We start from the raw sequence: 16436 nt of genomic DNA, 5'->3' as shown, positions 1-16436 counted from the left end.
TTAATCTACTACAACTTTAGTTTTATTTCAATCTTTAAAACAATGATGGATAAAATACAAAAGACTGTACATGAGAACATAGAAACATGCCGTCATCGTCATCCTGTCCTTTACGCCCGTTTACATTTTACATTTATCATACTTCAGGCTCATCACCATACTCTTCATCATGATCAACGTCATCATAATTATTATAATAATCATCATTATAATCATAATAAACGCTCGGTGCACGAATAAAAACAGTGCCCCGATCTCACGTATTTGTCACGTACAGTATGAATGATATTAGTTTTAGTTCTGGAGGAGAAACAGGACGAGAACAGTGGATGATTTCTACGCTCTACTCAGTAATACAGGATCACAGGCAGTGTCACAAAGCTCAATACAGGTTCAATCCAGTACAAATTCATCAAATACGTGGTGAAAAAAAGGCTTTTCTACATACAGAACATTCGAACATTCGTTAACGTCCCGGACAAATCACCATAAAACACAAAGAGAACGAGAGAGAGGATCCAAAAACACAAAAAACACAAAAAAAAAAAACAGAAGAAAACTCCCTTTGGTAAAAAACGGTGGTGTTTTTTAATGTAGCATTATTCACCTCGGCCGGGAAAAAACGTCTAAATTCGGTGAACTATGCTTCAGAATATAAACAGTCTGAAATATGTACACGATATTTACAGCTTTACCAGACTCTCACGCATCTCTTATTCACTTATTCACTCGTTTACCACGTTTATTTAATGTTTTTCTCAACGTGTTTCTTACAAGTTGAAGCTGGTGTGTGTGGAGGAGAACCAAAAATAATGCATAACGCAAATAACGATAACTTTTCTCAGTGGGGGTTTAATATAAAATAAATATTTTGTAGCATACACACACACTTCTCTTACACACACACAACTATAATATAAAATAAAATAAAAATAATAATAAAGAAAAGCCTGTAAAAGTGTAAAATTCACTGTATCAGGCCGGGTCAGGTCAGGGTTCCCCACAATCTGACTAATAAACATCAGTGCTTTCAGTCTCCTGTTAATCAATTCTACACTGTTAAAAATAGTGTTGGATTTTCAATGAGGAACGTTTAGAAATAGAGGTTAAGATATATATCAATATAAACAGCTCTGGAAAAAAATAAGAGATCACTTCAGTTTCTGAATCAGTTTCTCTGATTTTGCTATTTATAGGTTTATGTTTGAGTAAAATGAACATTGTTGTTTTATTCTATAAACTACAGACAACATTTCTCCCAAATTCCAAATAAAAATATTCTCATTTAGAGCATTTATTTACAGAAAATGAGAAATGTCTGAAATAACAAAAAAGATGCAGAACTTTCAGACCTCAAATAATGCAAAGAAAACAAGTTCATATTCATAAAGTTTTAAGAGTTCAGGAATCAATATTTGGTGGAATAACCCTGGTTCTGGTTTTTAATCACAGTTTTTTTATGCATCTTGGCATCATGTTCTCCTCCACCAGTCTTACACACTGCTTTTGGATAACTTTATGCTGCTTTACTCCTGGTGCAAAAACTCAAGCAGTTCAGTTTGGTGGTTTGATGGTTTGTGATCATCCATCTTCCTCTTGATTATATTCCAGAGGTTTTTAATTTGGTTAAATCAAAGAAACTCATCATTTTTAAATGGTCTGTCATTTTTTTTTCCAGAGCTGTTTATTGATATATCCAAGTATCGCAGTATTTTGTTTTGCAGTACTGTAGCAATTTAAAAAATTGGTGTCAGAAGTGGTTAATTTAGAATTATATTTACAGTTAAAATTTTTGTTTTACTTATTTGTATTTGTTTCAATCATATCAAATTGTAAATGATTGTTAAATTCTGTAAAACTGACACCAATAAATCCATAATTCCGGGTATTTGATTATTTAGGAGTATTTAATTCTCTTCAGTAACACAGATGCTGTGAAGTACCAATATTACACGTTGTAATGTTCTTTAAAGTTTCAGATTTTCAGTTTTAAACTGAAGAACATCTAAAATTTTATAAATAAAACTTTTAAAAGTACTTTTAACAGTGTAGTGTAGTGGGAGTTGGATCTGGCTGCCATTCTTTATAGTGTTTGTGAGAGTGTGATTAACACTGAATCAACAATAATAACAGCATTAATAACAACAATAACAATAAAAGGCATATTTCGGTAAAACACTTTCTCTGTTTTAAAGCAACACAAATTAGAAGCTTGTTAAAATCTTTATCTTTGTTCAGTAAAGCCTGAATAAGACATTTCTAACACACGATTTATTGACTATACTTTAAGATTTATTCATTAATGACATGAATATTTGCTTTATTAGTGGTTATAATGCACAAAATGTGTGTAACACTTTGTTACCAACCTGTAATGAAAATAATATAGACAGTGTTGTCTGTGTGTTTGCAATTAATGAAAATTTACATGATTAAATACTTATTTTCAGTGGTTTGTAGAATGTTGTCAGTTTAGAGTTGCCTTTCTACTGCAAACGAACCATTGTTGTTTTTAGATAATGGTTCTAAACAGAACAACGACAGCTAAAACCACAATTTAGATCCTAAAATTGGTCTTAATCCTCCTTAATTGTTTTTAAGAATTATCTGAAAAGAAATACACTATTTTAAAGAGAACAATGACAGCTAAAAGCTTCATTTTGTTCCTAAAATTGGTCTTATTCCTACTTAAAAAAAAATCTTTTAAGAGTAATGTGGTAAAAATTATGGTTCTAAACAGAACACTGACCGCTAAAAGCTCCATTTGGATCGTTAAATTGTTCTTATTCCTCCTTAAAAGGTTCTTTAATAGTTTTCTGGTAAAAACTGTGGTTTTTAACTGAAGAATGACCACTAAAATTAAGTTTATTTAGATACTAAAATTGTTCTTAATCCTGCTTACATGCTTCTTTAAGGATTCTCTGGTAGAACAATGATTCTAAACAGAACAATGACAGCTAAAAGTTCCATTTTGATCCTAAAACTGTTTTTATTCCTCCTTAAATGCTTCTTCAAGGATTCTCTGTAAGGAACAATGTTCTGTTTAGAAACAATGACAGCTAAAAGCTCAACTTAGATCCTTAAACTGCCCTTACTCCTCCTTAAATGGTCCTTAAAGGATTCTCTGGTAGAAACAACAGTTCTAAACAGAACACTGACCGCTAAAAGCTCTATTTGGACCCTAAAATTGGTCTTATTCCTTCTTAAAAGGTTCTTCAAGAATTATCTGGTAAAAACAATAATTCTAAACAGAACAATGACTTCTAAAAGTTCCATTTAGATCCTTAAATTGTTCTTATTCCTCCTTAAAATGTTCTTCAAGGGTTCTCTGGTAGAAACAATGTTCTGTTTAGGACCATTGACTTCTAAAAGCTCAAATTGGATCCCTAAATTGTTCTATGCTTGGTGAAATTATCTGTTAATGGTCCTGTATGGAACTGTTACAACTCAAAGCTCAACATTGGGATGCTTTAACTGTTGCATCAGTGGTTTTTACATAAACCTGAGAAAAATAAGGAAAGATCCAATTGGACTTTTAAATGGTTTTAAATGTGATTTTACCACAAAAACCCAAAGAATCAATAATAATGAATAAATCTTAATGCATTAAGAATAACTTGTATAGAAGTTTCTAATTCATGCTTTACTAAATCACAAGAGAAACGTGAGACATTAACAAACAACCAATTTGTGTTCATTTTAAATAAAGCGCTATTTCTACCATATTTCTAATAATCTAAGACAAATAAAATAAAGAAAATAATGAAAAGCATTATGTAAAAAAAAAAAAAAAAAAAAATAAAGTTTGTGTGATGCTTAGTTTCACGCTGTGATTGATTAGATTATCGTCTGGACGGATACGCCAGTAAAACATAATACACAACAAGATTGTGCAATTAGGAAACAATAAAATAAAAATTAAAAACCAAAAATAACAATACTAAAAACAGTAGAGTTCTTTCTCTTCTCCTCCATGATCATCAGGAACTTCAGCGTTAAAATTCAATAAAGTAAAGAAGTCGTTTTTCTTATCTAAAAGTTTAAAAAGTTTTTTAAAAGATTAAAAAATGGATAATAAGAGCGAGAGGAATCTGTAAAGAGCTCCATGGCAACCAGCATTAAATCTCAGTGCTGCTTCAGTTCAGTCAGGTATATTTCTTCTCTTTTCTTAAAAAGATAAAAGTTTAAAATACGAATTAAAAACTGCACAGTCCCTCTGTGAAGACACGCCCCCTCTGTATAGACACGCCCCCTTTTGTGTAGACACGCCCCCTCTGGCGGAGTGCAGTGTGCCGCAGTGTTACGCAGTGCTGCTGCTGCTGTACAGGACCCTGTATCTGTTAACAGGCTGGAAGTGCAGGACGTTTGGTTCACAGCTGGTCTTGCAGGGCCGAAGCCCCTCCTGCCGATCTCCCATCAGCCACCTGTGATTATCGGACGCCATGTCTCCGCTCACGTGGATCTTCTTCCAGCCGTCCAGCCAGTTCTGGAAGCGCTGGTGCAGCCGGGTGCTCACCTGCTGGTGCGACTGGAGAGAAAACCCACACAGATACAGAAACAGAGTTAAAACATCTAGCAGTAAATCAGTTCACTGGTTCTTGGGTCACGGTATCGGTTCGGTTTCGATATATCAATATTAGAGCTTGGATTCTCTGCTCAAATGCTATTTTTATTTTATATAAAGCTCTGGCATGATAATCACAGTATAGCCAAGTAACCAAGTATTATCATTAGCGAACAAAATAAGGAAAACTGAAACTAATAAAAACGGTAATTACAAGAAAAAAGGTAACTAACTGGAACTGTATTGAGAGTTTATAAAACTAACTAAAACAAACTGAAATTACTGGTAGAATACTCCCATTTTTGTGTTTGTTAATTTATTTATAAGCGCTATTTCCACTCCAGCAGTTTTACAGCGGGTGGTTTTGTGCCGAATCTGCTCTTGAAGCAGAGTCAGATTCTGCAGGGCGTCGGATTCGGCACAACAGCGGCAGCGCGCGCCTTTTTTTACATTTTTTTTTATTCTAACCAAAAAATAAAAAAAGCGATAATTATTCTCACAAAATGTATTTATTTAACAGCCGAAATTAGTAATTTCATTCTCATTCTGTCCCCATTAGAGATTACCATACTTTTGGATCTTGTTGGAACAAAACAGAACAGCAGCATTACTTTAACCGCAAATATTCTCCTCCAGTATATTATTATTATTATTACTGGACACATTTAAGTTTTAAAGAGTTTTTTTTAAGACATTTCAGCATTAGATTCACAAAATTAAATTAGACTTAGTTGTCAATCACTTAAGTGATTTCACAAATATACTGCTTCAACAACAAAATAAAATATATAAACCTTTGTAACTTAAATAAAACGCAATGTAACAACAAAATCTACCAAAAAACTAAAGTGCATCATATTTAGTGCATGCATAAACTACATTTTTTTTCTCAATATCACTATTATATATCACTTTATACAAGACCATGCTCTTTTACTCTTTTACTTTTTTTACTTTACTTTCACTTCAGATACGCTGTAGCAGCAACAGCAAACGAGCTTTTCAGCGCGCTTTTTCGGACAAGGTTGAGCGATTCTCACTTGAGCGGGGCGTGGCAAACCCCCTCTTTCACACTCTCTCTGTCTGCGGACCTCGGGGGCGTTACTCACGGCTTTAAAAGACAGTCTGGTGGCACTGATTTCCTATATCGCCCGCAGCTGTGCGCAATCTAGAATCCTATTTCGTCACTCACACTCGCCGAGGCGTCAGCCGAAGGCGTCAGCTGTTGAGACCCTCTCGTGTGAAGACCAACGCGGGTAAAGACCTGCGAGTCTACCTGCGCGAGTCCACCGAGCAAGGACACTGACAAGGCAGCCCGTCCTACTGCCTCACAAAATGTGCTCCCAACACATTCCTGTCATCTCCGGTACGCACAGAAGGCGTAAAAACACAAACAGGCGCCAGGATCATACTAACCTGCGTCCACTAAAACAAACCACGCCCACTACTACCTCATTCTCTGTTGGGCTATGGAACTGCCAGTCGGCGGTTAATAAAGCAGACTTTATCGCCTCTTATGCAAATCATCTGGCCTTACAACTGCTGGCACTGACTGAAACTTGGATCAAACCTGAAAATACTACTACTCCGGCGGCTCTTTCCAATTATTATTCCTTCTCCCACACTTCTCGTCTCTCTGGACGAGGAGGTGGAACGGGCCTATTAATCGCTAATGGCTTAAAACATACTCCACTATTACCGGCAAACACATTCAATACATTTGAGTATCATGCCACACTGGTTAATACTCCAGCAAAACTTGCCATTATTGTTCTCTACCGTCCTCCTGGACAAAAAGGCCAATTCACGCATGAACTTGACATGCTACTGTCTTCTATCCCTGAGCAAGATTGTCTCATGCTCATTCTAGGGGATATGAACATCCACCATGACAGTACCAGCTTCACAGACTTCTCATCCCTCATGCAGTCTTTCGAACTGGAGCAGGTCCCCAGCCCTCCAACACATAAAGCTGGCAAACATCCAGACCTGATCTTCACTCGTAACTGTGACACCGACTCTCTAACTGTCACTCCTTTGCACGTCTCAGATCACTACTTTATGAAACTCAATGTTCATATTTCAAATAAACCCACAGCTACTCCTACGATGGTCTCGTTCCGCCGAAATCTTCGAGATCTCTCAGCAGATCAGTACTCCTCGCTGGTGACTGACAACATGCCTCCACCAGGCTCATTTTCATCACTCAATGTAAATGATGCCACTGACACTCTCTGCTCCACACTAAGCTCCTCTTTGGACAACCTCTGTCCTCTTACATCTCGAGCCATTAGCTCAAACAAACCGCAGCCATGGCTTAAAAATGACACACTCAGGGAACTACGCTCCAAACTCCGAGCTGCCGAAAGAAAATGGCAAAAAACCCAAAAACAAGCAGACCTAAAAAATTACCAACTGCTCCTGGCTTCTTTTTCAGCCAACCTCACTACTGCTAAAGCTGAATTTTATCACAATAAATTCTGCTCTCTCACAGACTCCCGGAAACTATTTGCTACATTTAAATCACTACTCAACCCTCCGCCTCCTCCTCCGGCTACATGCCTTACGGCTGAAGCTCTTGCCTCATTCTTTACTGGCAAAGTGGCGGCCATCAGCAACCAGTTTACTGATGCACAATGTAGCAGTCCTACTACATGCTCTGCAGCCCGGTGTCCCTCCATAGAAAGGCGTTGCTTTCTCCTCGTTCACTCCTCTCACTGAGAACGAGACACTGGCTCTCCTAACGCGTAGCCGTCCTACTACGTGTCCGCTTGACCCAATTCCTTCAAACCTACTGCAAACTATCGCACCTGCAATCATTCCGGCTATCACTCACACGATCAATGCCTCTTTAACTTCTGGTGTATTCCCGACTGCTTTCAAACAAGCACATGTGACACCACTGCTTAAAAAGCCTTCTCTCAACCCCGCCCAGGTTGACAACTACAGACCGGTCTCACTGCTACCCTTTCTCTCTAAAACACTAGAAAGAGCCGTTTTAAATCAGGTCTCTGGCTTCCTCTCCCAGAATGACCTTCTGGACCAGAACCAATCTGGGTTCAAAAAAGGACAATCTACCGAGACGGCTCTGTCGTCTGTGACTGAAGCGTTGAAAACTGCCAGAGCTGCAGGTCAGTCCTCAGTGCTCATTCTGCTGGACCTCTCGGCTGTCTTCGACACGGTCAACCACGACTTCCTCCTAACTATACTCTCAAACATGGGGATCGCAGATAATGTGCTGTCATGGTTCAGATCATACCTCACTGGGCGCTCGTTCAAGGTGTCGTGGCAAGGAGAGCTGTCCTCAGCCCACTCCTTATCCACTGGGGTTCCCCAAGGTTCGGTACTGGGACCCCTTCTCTTCTCCATATACACCACCTCTCTTGGTCAGGTTGTCCGCTCACACGGATTTTCCTACCATTGCTTTGCTGATGACACCCAGCTATACCTGTCGTTCTCACCTGAAGATCACTCAATCTCTGCACGGATATCGCAGTGTCTCTCTGACATATCCTCATGGATGAAGGAGCATCGCCTTCAATTAAATCTCTCAAAGACTGAACTTCTGGTTATACCAGCAAAACCATTTTTTCAACACAACTTCTCTATAAGCATCGACTCTCTCTCTCTCTCTCTCACCGACAAAGGTTGCTAGGAACCTGGGTGTTCTGGTTGATGACCAGCTGTCCTTCACGCACCATGTGGCCTCAGTTGCTCGGTCCTGCCGCTTTGCGCTTTACAACATCGGAAAAATTAGACCGTTCCTGACGCAACAGGCCACCCAACTCCTGGTGCAAGCGGTCGTCATCTCACGCCTCGACTACTGCAATGCCCTGCTAACTGGCCTCCCGGCCTGCGTAGTAAAACCACTCCAGATGATCCAGAACGCAGCAGCACGTCTGGTCTTCAACCAGCCAAAACGGGCACATGTCACCCCGCTGCTCATTGAGCTCCATTGGCTACCAGTTGATGCTCGCATCAAATTCAAAGCTCTTACAATCGCCTACAAGGTGATGTCAGAACAGCTCCTTCCTACCTGCACTCGCTCCTGAAGACTTACGCTACCTCCCGGCCGCTGCGCTCCTCCAGTGAACGTCGCCTCGCTTTGCCAAACATTCACACAAAGCAATCCAGACTGTTCTCATACAGAGTTCCCCAATGGTGGAACAAACTACCTTCCACTACCAGATCAGGAGAATCTCTCGCTATCTTTAATAAACTCCTGAAGACAGAGCTCTTCAAAGAGCACTTACTCTCTTAACACCTCTAACACACTAACTACTTCTAACCTCATTTCCTTCTTCCCCTCCTTCACTCCTCTATCCTATTATTCCCCTTGACCTCCTTTTATCCCTATCCAAAGTTGTTTTTACCTTTAAACTTATTTTACATTGTACTTAGACACGCTTTGGACAAAAGCGTCTGCCAAATGTAATGTAATGTAATGTAATATCTGTTTGAACAGGGTTGAGTTATCTTTTAAAAAACACATTTTACATCACTTATAAACTATTCATAGGATTTTCATCAAATCAGAGTTTATAAAATCAGGCTCCATAATGCACAAAAAATGATTTGTTGAATTGTTCTGGCTGCTGCGCCTGCGCTGATCTCCACACGGCGTAAGCAGCAAGCTGATTGGCTCGTTTTTTTGTTAAAGAGAGCGGGACTTAAAGCGGGAGTTAATGTCGGGCTGTCATCTAGATTTATGTATAATGAGTAGGTGTGGAGTAATATATTGAGATGTTGAATAAACATGCATTTTGTATCTGGATCAAATTAGACCGGATTCTGTTTACACCTGCTAATAAAATGTGTTTTGTATCTAGATCAAATTAGACCAGATTCTCTTCACACTAGCCTATAACATGCAATTTCTGTCTGGATCAAATTAGAGCAGATACAGTTCTCAAATTAGACAGGATTCTGTTTACACCTTCCAATAACATGTATTTTGTAATCAGCATCTATTTAACACAGATTCTGTTTACACTTGCCAATAACATGCGTTTTATATCTTGACCTTGTTAAATTAAATTCTGATTTTTAATTTAGTTAAACAAAATTAATCTGGATTTGTGTAATACTGAGTAGGTGTATATAGGATGCGTATGCGTATAGGAATATATTGATATTGCGATATATCATATTGTCACGATCGTATAGTTTCGTTTTGATATCATTATCGATATGTGGCGTATCAGGTTTTTTTTTTTTGTTTTTTGTTTTTTTTTTATACAAATTTGGCGATTTTACGCTTATTACTCAACTTCATCAACTGCTTCACGTACCTGATGTGCTCTGGAGAGCGCGGTGCGTCGGTACATGTAATCCTCGGATTTGATGACGTACACCATCTTATAGGAGTTGAGTTTGAACATGCACTCCACCTTCGGTTCGTCTGCAGAGTCGGCGGATTTCTTCACCGCTTCCTTCGCCTCCCTCACCTGTACTTCCTGTCCTCGTTGGCACTTCCTGATCCGCCGCAGGTTCCTTACAAACAGAACGGGAACGCCACGTTAACGCAGAAATCAGACACCTGTACGGTTTATACCTGCGGCATGTATTCCAGCAGATCACCTTAACCCACATACCAAGCCTCAGCGTCTCAGTGTGATCAGAAAGGGGAAAAAAAAACAATCAATCAATCAATCAATCGATCAGAAGAACAGGGACCGTGCAAAGGCTACTGTCTACAGTGCACCTGCAACTGCCGGAGAGATTCCCCTTCAAAAACACATTCTGATTTCTCACATACATCAAAAATCCAGATTTTCAGAAAGTAAAAAGATGCATATAAAAAATAATTTAATAAATCAATAGAAAAATTTCCCCGCTTCAAACAAAAAAGACTAAAATTAGAGATGTACTTACCGCACAGCTTACAGGCGAGAGAGCGGGGACTGAAGCCATGAATCATATTTTGTATTCAGGGCTCCACTTTACAGAAATAGAGGTGCACACTAGCCCAATTCTCAGTAAAGAATAAGAAATGACAGTTAAAAAAAGCCAGGATACGGGTCCTCACTTTGATCTCACTTTGATATCAGCAGTTCAAAACAGTTCAAACATCATGCACGAAAAAAAAAAAAACCTTGTTCGGATCGTTATTTTTGGTTGCATTATCGTTGTTTTCTTCAAAAAGCAAAAAAAGTAAAAAAAAATAAATAAAATAAAATAAAAAAAATGCATATAAAATAAGAACTGGGTTAATAGTCTAAACAGCCCAATCACACACCCATGATGAGATGCACAGAACAATTAAACAAAAAGAAACAAAAAGCAAAAACCCGGTACATTTACTACATGTTCACAACTGCAAAAAACATGCACTCTGTATCTGTATTAAATCAGACCCGATTCTGTTCACACCTGTTAATAAAATGTATTTAGTATGTGAAGTATGTGAAGATTCTCTCTTTACACTTGCCAATAACATGCATTTTATATATGAATCAAATTAGACCCGAATCTCTTCACACTATCGTATAACATACATTTTGAATTTAAATCTGTCTAAATCAAATTAGACCAGATTCTATTTACACCTGCTAATGCTAATGAACATGTGTTTTGTATCTGGATCCAATCAAGCTGTATTTGTAGCTGTATCTAATTTGACTAGATTCTGTTTACACCTGAAAAATATTATTTGTTTTGTAAGTGGATCTAGTTAAACTAAATTCTGTTCACACCTGTTAATAACATGCATTTTGTATTTGGATCTAGTTAAACTGAATTCTGTTCACACCTGCTAAAAATGTTTTGCATATGAATCTACTTACATCAGATTCTGATTACACATGCCAACAATATGCATTTTGTATCTTAATCCACCTAGACCAAATTCTGTTTACACCTGCCAATAACATGCATTTCATATCTGGATCTAGTTAAACTAAATTCTGTTTACACCTGCAAACAACATTTATTTTGTATCTGGACTTTATCTGGATTAGATCTTACAACATGAGTTTTGCATCTGGATCTACCTAGACCAAATTCTGTTCACACCCGCCAATAACATGTTTTGTATCTGGGACAAATTAATGTGAATTCTGTTTAAACATTCCAATAACATGTTTTGTATTAAAATCTACAAGGACTGGATTCTGTTTACACCTGCCAATAATATGCGTTTTTTTTTTTTTTTTTTTTTATCAAGTTGTATCTGGATCTAATTTGACTGGAGTCTATTTACACCTGCCAATATCATGTGTTCTGTATCCGGATCTAGTTAAACTAAATTCTGTTCACACCTGCCTATATCATGTGCTCTGTATCTGGATCTACTCAGACCAGATTTGGTTTACACCTGCCAATAACATGTTTTGTATCTGCCACAAATTACACTGAATTCTGTTCACATCTGCTAATAACATGCATTTTGTATCTAAACTATATCTGGACTAGATCCAACAACATGCGTTTCATATCTGGATCTATTTTAAAAAGCATTGTTATTGACAAGTGTGAACAGAATCTGGTCTAATTTGATCCAGAGACAAAACGCATATTATTGGCAGGTGTGAACAGAATCCAGTTCTAAATAGACCCAGATACAAACAAAAGGAGGATGATAATTAAAAAAAAAGTATGCAGAGAAAGAGACACAGGGACAAGAAAGGGGTTTAGAAACAAGGAGGTTGTCATAATGCTACGCTTACTTATATGTGTAATACACACTGAGACATGCATGCAAAAAATAAAATAAAAACTAAGTAATGCTTCCTATGAACCCTGTATTCATAATGTATTACACATGCACTTATAATGCATTATATGACACGCATTATACCTTATAATGACTGTGATAAGTCTGTATAATAACTCATAAAGCGACATTCATAACGCATTATAAACTACAAGTATAAGGGTTTATAAAGAAAGGGCTTATAATGCCTTATAATATCTGTTCATAAGAACATTGTACAATGTAGTGTTGTAATGCACTATAACATATTTTGTATATGTTGGTATAATGCATTATAATATCCAGCTATGATTCCTCAAATTAAGCTTTTATATAAGTGCGTAACACATTATGAAGCCTTATGTACAGTCGTTACTGACTTTAAGTAAAGTGAGTTTTCATATGCCTCACTATAATGTCTTGACAGTAATGACTGTATACCAACTATTAGTCAATAGTGTTATAGTGCATTACAACACTAGACTGTACAATGTTCTTATGAACATATATTATAAGGCATTATAAGCTCTTTCTTTATAAACCCTTATACTTGTAGCTTATAATGCGTTAAGTTAAGTTTAATGCCGCTGTAAGTACTTATGAGTTATTATACAGGCTTATTACAGTCATTATAAGGTATTACGCATTATTAATGCATTTATAATACATTATGAATACAGGGTTCATAGAAAGCGTTAACAAAAAATAATAATAATAATAATAATAATAAACTGATGAAACAAGCCACAGAAACATCCTCCCATGCAAGTGGTGCAAGTAGTGCCAGGACGTTTGTAGGGGGGAAAGAAATACACGAACATATTTGAGGATACAATTCAGACCAGCATTTTATTGACAAGCCCCGCCCCTCCCCTCATCTGTAATACAGGTGTACGGGTTTAACAGAGCAGGGCGAGCTACGACTGCTGTCCACTGCAGCCCTCCGAGAGAAAACTCAGCGCTCGGAGAGCAGTGGAGCTCTGAAATAGGTCATACACAGTGTGGAGGAACATCTAACACTCATTACATCTTAATAAAGACCATAAAATCATTTATAGGAACATGTCAGGCATCTACACAATGATCAAGATCAAAAGCACGTCCAGAAAAAAGTACAGAAAAGTCATTACTGTCAACACAACAGCACGGACAGCAGAGACAACGGGGACTTAATCTGGAGTTATCAGCCAGAAATATAGATTATTTATCAGAATTTCTATTGTTCACATGATATTCTTTACAAAAAAAATCCAATTTAAAGTCTTCTAAAAGGAGTAGTCTACTATTTTCTGCTATGTTTCATAGAATTAACCTATTCATACTGTATAATCTCAATGCAAAAAAATCATTTTAACTCCTCAAACCGAAAAAAAGAGGAACATGAACAGATCATCATATCTCTGACAAAAGTCCCGATTAAGAGAGTCAGGGGGTATAAAATATAATAATATTTCTCATAATTACATAAGAAGTACAAAGATTAAAGGTTAAAATAAGCATCAGCTGTACGCACTACCTGTTTTCTCAGTTATCTCAGTCGTTTCATGGGGTAATAAATCACAATCGCAGTAACAGAGGCAGTCAGAACAACTGAGAAATAACTGAGAAAAACTCAGCATGGCATTTCACTTTTTTAATCTAAAAAAAACTCACGATTCATTTTTCATATTGTTGAGAAAGAAAGTTAAACACGTCCTATGAATCCTGTATTCATAATGCATTATAATGCATGCATTTAAAATGCATTATATTATCTCAAAATACAATATAATAACAGGGAAGTACATAAAATAACGCAACATAAAATACACAGTGTCATAATGCCTCATAACATCTGTATACTTGTACTACGAGTACTATGAAATATTATATCATTAAAGCTTATAACATATGTAATAATAACAGTGAGATTATGTGATAAAACCTAAGCATGTGATTTTATAAAGAAAGGCATGATAAAGCCCTGCGCTCATTGTAAGAACACTGTGCATGTTAAAATAAAATAAATTTATGATATAAGGCTTTATAAAGAGACTTTAGTTGAGAACATGTTATGTATGTTATACATGTTGTGCATGTTGCTAAGTACTTACTTATTAGTGATTGGTTATCATACAAGCTTATAACAATCATTAGTTTAAGGTTAAGGTCATTTTATGTATGTCATTCAACACATTATTTAGCATACATACCATACCATAAGCTTGTATAACAAGTAATTACAGCGACATTCATAACATGTAATACAGTACAGGAGTAAGTCTTTTCATAAAGACCGGTGTAATAATAATAATAATAATGCCTTATAGTATCTGTTTATTGCAAAACCATAAGACATGTACGATGTAAGGCTTTATAAAGAGACATACATCTACTTTAGAACATGTTATGAATGTTATGTATGTTGCTAAGTGCTTAATCATTAGTAACTGGCTATGATACAGTCTTATGACTCACTATTTTAAGGGTATGTTATGTATGCCATTTAATGCCTTATATAACATGCATATTGTCTTACAATCATCTTGCAATGATTGTCATAAGCTTGTATAACAAGTCATAAGTAATTACAGTGACTCTGATGACATGTAATACAGTTCAGGAGTAAGTCTCTTAATAAAGACAGGTAATGGTAATAATGCCTCATTATACCTGTTCATAAAAGACTGTGTACATACTAATGTAAGGCAATCATGATACAAGGCTTTATAAAGAGAACTATGCTTACTTCGTAACATGTTATGCCTGTTATGTATGTTGCTAAGTACTTAATAGTGAGCTTATGATTGCACAATAATGTCTCTTTAGATTAAGACATACTTCATGAAGCTTCATAATGCCTTATATTAGTATGTGCTATGTCCTTATGAACAGATATTATAAGGCATTATTATTACACCTATCTTTATGACAAAACTTAATACTGTACTATATTACATATTATTCATACATGTTATGAAAGTTATTATAATTACTTTTGACTTATAAGCTTATAACAATCCTTATAAGATGTTTTTGTTTATGAATACAAATCTTAAAATGACGTCGTAAGCTTGCATAATAACCCAGAAGCACTTATAGCTTCATACATAACATGCATAACACGAGCATAACATGTTATAGCACAAGCATATGACACAATATAACGCATTTTAAATGCACTCCTAATTATGTTTATCACTATGAACACAGGATTCATAGGAGGACGTGTTACCGAAAGCAAAAACATCTTAAATAAATAGCACTCTAAACTCTAAACACAATATATATAGTACTGTACTTACAATGCAGGAAATAAAGCATACACCACCGACATTATGAATGTTCTGCAGCGTCCCCTGAGCAAAAAAGCCAAAAAACAAACAGCCTATCGGCTCCCGCGCTCGATAATCGATAATCAAAGAAATCTTCGGTAAAGTGCAGTCGCAGGAAGAGAGGAAAAAAGGGGGCGGGTCCTCGTGTGGGTGGTGAATACGCACAGTAAGTGAGGTGATTACAAAAAATATAGAGTGAGAGACGAATATTCTTCCCCCTACAGCAGGCAGGACTACCGGAGTTCCTGCGTTACGCCCGATGCCGTATCTAAACCCTCTCACACGGATCTGTTCACAAGAACACTGGTGAATTGAATGCTGGGTTTGAAATACTATGGCACCACACTGTACTGTACTGTACTGTACGTCCCTCAGAGCGGTAAATTGACTGACGGCAGATGTTTGAGACGTTTGGGTTTATCTATCTCTATCAGGCTGAAGGTACGCAGCCCCGCCGGAGGTGGGGGCGGGGCAGGGCTGGGGTATAGGAGCCGTGGCAGGCTCAGGGCTCAGGTGACGGGGCGGGGCCGAGCCTCACCTGGGCAGGAACACTGGCTTCTGGGAGAGGTGCTCCCTCAGCTCCATAGACGCCGCGTCCGTGTTCAGGTACCGCTCCACGTAGTCCGACCAGCGCTGTGAGAAAAACAGAAGCGGCATAAAGTTATCCAAAAGCAGTGTGCAAGACTGGTGGAGGAGAACATGATGCCAAGATGCATGAAAAAAACTGTGATTAAAAACCAACAGGGTTATTCCACCACATATTGATCCCTGAACTTATAAAACTTCATGAATATGAACTTGTTTTCTTGAACTTGTCTGAAAGCTCTGCATCTTTTTAGTTATTTCAGCCATTTCTCAAAATTCT

At 37.3% G+C, this 16436-nt stretch overlaps 1 protein-coding gene across 1 annotated transcript in view; it reads right to left on the bottom strand.

Annotated features, from left to right (window-relative positions):
* The window catches only part of sin3ab (SIN3 transcription regulator family member Ab), a 45082-nt gene continuing 28646 nt past the window's right edge, over positions 1 to 16436 (bottom strand). The window contains exons 19-21 of the mRNA XM_049470943.1: positions 16110 to 16204; positions 9856 to 10057; positions 1 to 4528 (exon numbers count right to left, since the gene is read on the bottom strand). Coding sequence (XP_049326900.1) covers positions 4301 to 4528; positions 9856 to 10057; positions 16110 to 16204 — 525 coding nt within the window. The 3' untranslated portion in view covers positions 1 to 4300. The remainder of the gene's footprint in view (positions 4529 to 9855; positions 10058 to 16109; positions 16205 to 16436) is intronic.

Source organism: Astyanax mexicanus, chromosome 23, assembly GCF_023375975.1.
Source record: "Astyanax mexicanus isolate ESR-SI-001 chromosome 23, AstMex3_surface, whole genome shotgun sequence".
Taxonomy (NCBI): domain Eukaryota; kingdom Metazoa; phylum Chordata; class Actinopteri; order Characiformes; family Acestrorhamphidae; genus Astyanax; species Astyanax mexicanus.
This window is presented reverse-complemented; position numbering and strand designations above follow the sequence as displayed.